The 6000-nt window shown below is 49.2% G+C and overlaps 1 protein-coding gene across 1 annotated transcript in view; it reads right to left on the bottom strand.

The window, feature by feature from the left end:
- Positions 1-814: 814 nt before the first annotated feature.
- Positions 815-6000, bottom strand: part of grip2b (glutamate receptor interacting protein 2b) — a 178830-nt gene continuing 173644 nt past the window's right edge. The window contains exons 22-23 of the mRNA XM_041191848.1: positions 4703-4849; positions 815-1533 (exon numbers count right to left, since the gene is read on the bottom strand). Coding sequence (XP_041047782.1) covers positions 1321-1533; positions 4703-4849 — 360 coding nt within the window. The 3' untranslated portion in view covers positions 815-1320. The remainder of the gene's footprint in view (positions 1534-4702; positions 4850-6000) is intronic.

The following is a 6000-nucleotide window of genomic DNA, read 5'->3' as shown; positions in this document are numbered from 1 at the left end:
AAACTGCACAGTGGCTGGGGTCGATTTTGACCTTTGGCTGATCTCCCATTGGAGAGGACCTCTCGCCCTCCCCGACCCCCAACTGAAATTTGGCAAGTAATGTCAGGTGCCAAACAGGTGTTCATCCAGGTGCAGCTTTCCACCCTTTGATCTCAGACCTCAGGACTATTGGCCAGCAGAGGTAGGTGCTCGGAATTTGGGTGGTGGGGGGGGGGGGGGTGGGGGCGGTGTGGTTTGGGGGGAGAACCCTAAAATGGTTGGCAGGTGGGCAGTGGGTGCGAGGCTGGGGCGGTAGATAGCTGCAATGTTGGTGTGGACTCAGTTGGAGCAGGGGTGCTCTTTCAGACTCCACATTAAATATCCTGACTGGTCGGCAGTACAGGCAGGTGGAGTGTTGGCATCACAAGTTCTGGCCAGGTATCCTTAAAATTACAATTGAATCCAAACAAGGGTCTTGATTTGCATGGGGAAAATGCTGATCCGCTTGGTTCAGGCAAACACTTTGGCTGCCCAGCAGAATGCCACTTTCAAAATGTCACTGGCCTCAGTTGTCAGTATTAATGAGGCCGTAAGTTTACTAACCCTATTTCAAGGCTATTACCATCCTGTGAAGGTAAAATTGACTCTATTAAGTCACTTGTTTACTTCCCTCCATACTCTATACTGCCTTATAATCCATCCTCCCTGAGAACTGACCAAAAATCTTCGTCTGAGGGAATGAGGCCTACTCAGTTATCAGGAAGTACATCACCTGATGTACTTAAATATCTAAGCAGAAAAAAAAATACATTTTCTCAAAGTGCTTCTTGGGAAGAAATAATTTGAAGGGTTGGTGGTTGGTGGAAACATATGTTAGAATAAAAGCAGTTAAAATAAAAGTAAGATTCCTGTTATTATGAAATCAATGGTGGAGCTACAGAGGAAGGGGAGAGTTGGGATTGCCAACTCTGGCTAACACATTCTTGGGGGTTTCATGTAGCTGTCTGCAACTGCTCTGCGTGGTCAAACAACTTTTTACTCCATCTCCAATAATTTAGAGCTAATAAACATTTTTTTAAATGTCCCTCTGACTGTTCTGAGAATGATGGTGATTATTCTTTAATTCCTGGAAACTCCAGGATAATGCTGGACAGTTGGTGACTCCTAAGGAAGGTGGACAATTGGTGGAATTCTTTAGCTCCTTCCATAACGAGCAGTTCAGCTGCGACTGGGATCGCCAAGTGCGCTATAGTGACAGCAGTCGGCTACTGTGCAATTGGAAAAGAGGGTAGCACCTTTGGAAATTTTCTCGCAGCAGGGGGCTGGATCCATCTCTCTCACTCACAGTGACCTCGTGTTCTTCCTGGTGTCCCTGTACTCCGCCCGCTGCAAGAAGCGGTGGCTATTCCGCGAACCCTCACAGTCTTCGGATCTGGTGCGTGTAGTCAGAGCCAGAGGATTCCGGCTGACCACTAGGTCCAGTCTATCCCCCGATTCTGAGATAAGAGGTACCGTCAGGCAACAGTCAAAGTCCCTTGTCCTGATGTGATTCACCTGTAAATGGAAGAACATTAACATTTTATTGGGCCGCTCCCCTATTAAAAGTTGGATTTTTTTTTCAGAACTTCAGTTGATGTTTTATCAGCGAATGGCAGGAGGGCAAACTGAACGACTGAGGTGAAGGCTCACAGCACAGGAAGAGGCCATTTGTCCTGTGCTGGTTCTTTGAAATAAGTATACAACAAGTTCCTTTTCAAGTATTTATCTAATTCCCTTTTGAAAGTTACCATTGAATCCGCTTTCACCAGCCTTGCATTCCAGATCATAACTCACTATTTAAAGAAAATCTCCTAATTCCTCCCAATTCTTTTCCCAATTGTCTGAAATCAATGCCCTAGGTTACCAAACATACTGACAATGGAAACAATTTCTCCCTATCTACTCTATCAAAACTCATAATTTGGAATGCCTCTGTTAAATCTCCCCTTAACCTACTGACTGAAACAAAATTGTCAGGTCGTTATTCCAAATTTTAAATGTAAATGGTAATAAATGTTGCCACAAGTCTTTTACACTAATTACTGCGACTAGCAAAAATATTCAGGCAGTCAGCATGCATGCAATAGTTTTTAAAAATTCTTTCACAGGATGTGGGCATCGCTGGCTAGACCAGCATTTGTTGCCCATCCCTAATTGCCCTTGAGAAGGTGGTGGTGAGCCACCTTCTTGAACCGCTGTAGGTACACCCACAGTGCTGTTAGCTAATCCCACTGTCCTGCTCTCTCCCCATGGTATTGTACTTCCCTCCTGTTCAAATGCTGATCTACTCCTCCCTGAAAAAGTATCTCAGCCCTCTTGCACCATCCAAGACAATCTCCAGCCACAATGTGGCTGCAGTTTCTTGTGTCTCCAGGACTCATTGCAGCAACCCGCCATGCAGCCCCATGACCTCTACCGCAACCCGCCATGCAGCCCCATGACCTCTACCGCAACCCGCCATGCAGCCCCATGACTTCTACCGCAACCCGCCATGCAGCCCCATGACCTCTACCGCAACCTGCCATGCAGCCCCATGACCTCTACCGCAACCAGCCTTGCAGCCCCATGACCTCTACCACAACCCGCCATGCAGCCCGAAGACCTCTACTGCAACCCGCCATGCAGCCCAATGACCTCTACCGCAACTGCAACCCGCCATGCTGCCCAATGACCTCTACCGCAACCCACCTTGCAGCCCAATGACCTCTACCGCAACCCACCATGCCGCCCAATGGCCTCTACCGCAACCTGCCATGCAACCCAATGACCTCTACCGCAACCCGCCATGCAACCCAATGACTTCTACCGCAACCCGCCGTGCCGCCCAATGGCCTCTACAGCAACCCGCCATGCCACCCAATGACTTCTACGGCAACCTGCCATGCAGCCCAATGACCTCTACCGCAACCCGCCATGCAACCCAAAGACCTCTACCGCAACCCACCATGCAACCCAATGACCTCTACCGCAACCTGCCATGCAGCCCAATGACCTCTACCGCAACCCGCCATGTAGCCCAATGATCTCTACCGCAACCTGCCATGCAGCCCAATGACCTCTACCGCAACCCGCCATGTAGCCCAATAACCTCTACCACAACCTGCCATGCAGCCCAATAACCTCTACCGCAACCCACCATGCAGCCCAATAACCTCTACCGCAACCTGCCATGCAGCCCAATAACCTCTACCGCAACCTGCCATGCAGCCCAATAACCTCTACCGCAACCTGCCATGCCGCACAATAACCTCTACCGCAACCTGCCATGCCGCACAATAACCTCTACCGCAACCTGCCATGCAGCCCCATGACCTCTACCGCAAAGAAGGGCATGGCCAAGTCATGTACCATTGGACCTAGACATAAATCTCTATTCCTTCGTTGTCGCCGGGTCAAAATCCTGGCTTTTACCTAACTGCATCATGGGAGTATCTTCACCACACAGACGCCAATGGCCCCCCACCACCTTCCGCTGAGTCAAAAATCTAGGGAAATATTTCACTTTGTTCACGCCTTTCTTTGCTCTCCTCATGAGGGAGCCACAGGACCTGAGCACCGGTACCTTGCTTAAGCTTCCATTCCTGATAGGTTGACAAGGATGATGTGTGTTAGCCAGCTGTTCCACCATGATTGGCATTGGTCGATGCTGGCTGCCAGACATGCTAATTTTCCAGCTCAGGTCACTGAGCAGCTACTGGGAGCTGAGACCCCGGTGTGATTTTAACTCTAACAGGCCCAAGAGTGCTGAAACAATGCAACACTCCTACTGTGGACCAGACCCGATTATCCTGAAGCCTTCCTGGCTGCATGGTGCAATACAATACTGAGCACCGTACTCACCGACTGAGCAACCGAGCAATTTATCCCTGCACCATTCTCAAAAAAGTGTTTTCTATCCAAGAGTGGTGTCACCTTGGGATCCATTGTGGCTCAGTGGGCAGCATTCCTGCCCCTGAGTAGCGTAGCCAAGGGTTCAAGTCTCACTAAGTCCTGGCTGACACTTCAGTGTGGTACTGAGGATGTGCTGCACTGTCAGAGCAGCTACCTTCCAGGTGAGATGCCAAACTGAGGTCCTGACTGCCCTCCCAGGTGGATGGAAAAGATCCCATGGCCTGATTTCAAGGGCAAAATTATGAAGGGTTAAATTATGAGGGCAAGTTGCACTGACTCGATGTTTGTTTCCTTGTGTTTGGAAGACAGAGGTGCTTAAGATGATGAAAGGATTTGAGAGGGGAGATGTTTCCTCTGATTGGAAAGTCCAGAACAAGGGGGCATGACCTTAAAATTATAGCTAAGCCATTCAGGGGTGATGCTGGGAAGCACTGATTCATACAAAGGCTAGTGGAAACCTGGAACCATCTGCTCCAAAAAGCTGTCAAGGCTGGGAATTGGCTGAAAATTTTAAATTCGAGATTGTTAGATTTGTATTATGTAAGGGTATGGAACCAAAGGTCGGCGGGGGGGGGGGGGTGTTGTGCTGGTAAATGGTGTTAAAATACAGAAAATTCCCAATCTATTTGAATGGTGGAACAAGCCTGGGGGGCTGAATGGCCTACTCCTGCACCTATGCTTCTTGCATGAAAACATTGATTACATATCACAATTACTCCATTGGTAGTAAAGAGCTTTGGGACATCCTGAGGTAGTGAGAGGTGCTATGTAAATGCACATTTTTCTTTCTTACCTGCAATATCCGGTCATAGGGCTGAAGCCCACTGCCATCAGCAGGGCCATTGGGCCGTATCAAGTTGACATAAACCCCTTTCTCCAAAAGCCCATCAGAGATACTGAAACCAAAGTCCTCATTCTCGGACGTCTTGTGGATTGTGATCTGAGAGAAAGAATGTTTTTACTGAAAGGAATCTAATGTTTTAAGGAAGTAAACATAATCCATCCTGATCTTTTCTGTGTATTCAATGCTAAATGATGAGGGGATCGTTAACCTGGAGCAAAGCTTTGAACAATAGGGAGTAGGACAAGGAGTCACTGCTTTAAAACTAAAGTTTCAGGACTGATATCAGGAGGTTTCTCTTCACACTGAGGAGGTCAATGCCTGGAATCGACCTCAACACCTGGGGCAGAATTTTTCACTGAGCGGGCAGGTGCGCGCCCAACCTACTCAAGGGGAAAGTGACATGTGATGACGTCGGGCGAGTGTCCTTATGTCATCACGCACTTGCGCGATATTTCACTTGGCGGGTGTGCGCGGGAGCGCGCTCTGCATTAACTACCAGGCTAATTAAGGCCCTTGACAACCAAATGAATGGCGATTTAACATTGCCCGTGTGATTTTTCGGCAGGCCACAATTTGCAAAACCTCATCCAGGGGCAGGATAAAAAGTGTCAGCAGCATTGTCAATGTGAGTAGAGAGGAGTTTTGGAGATAACTTGCTGCTGGCGGCTTATTGGTATTTGTCAGCTTAATCTCTGATCAGGGCTTTGTTCTTAACACTTCCAGGCTTCATTTCCGGACTCATTGGTGTTCTCAAGGCCTCCTGAGGATTTGGACCATGTGGACCCTTCCTGGTATCAGACAGCCTTCTGTTACCCTGGTAATAGGGATTGTGGTCTCTGCCGGAGGCACCTCCTCTGAGGAGGAAGAGAGGGGCAGAAGAGAGAGGAGGCCAGATGTCCCAATGCAGCTTCCAGGGGAGGGACCTGTGGGAGGAGAGGCGCAGACACAGGGTGGGCAGGGTCAGTAGGCAGTCCAAGGTGGAAGGGGCTGCAGAAGATGCCATTATCCTGCTGCCAGGGTTTACAGGCAGTGATGCAGCTACCTCAATATGTCTGAGGTGCAATGCCGAAGGAGGCTCTGTCTCTCCAGGGCGACTGTGACCTCCATTTGCCAGATAATTAGGCCTGAGATCATCTCCGACCGTGTGGGTGGACACCTCATGCCAGTTGCTGTGAGGGTCACAGTGGCCCTCAACTTCTATGCCGCCGGCTCCTTCCAGGGCTCAGTGGGGGATCTGTGTGGTGTCT

The sequence above is a fragment of the Carcharodon carcharias genome, chromosome 7 (genome assembly GCF_017639515.1).
Source record: "Carcharodon carcharias isolate sCarCar2 chromosome 7, sCarCar2.pri, whole genome shotgun sequence".
Lineage (NCBI taxonomy): Eukaryota > Metazoa > Chordata > Chondrichthyes > Lamniformes > Lamnidae > Carcharodon > Carcharodon carcharias.
The sequence above is the reverse complement of the archived record's forward strand: the minus strand, read 5'-3'. Positions and strand labels throughout refer to the sequence as shown.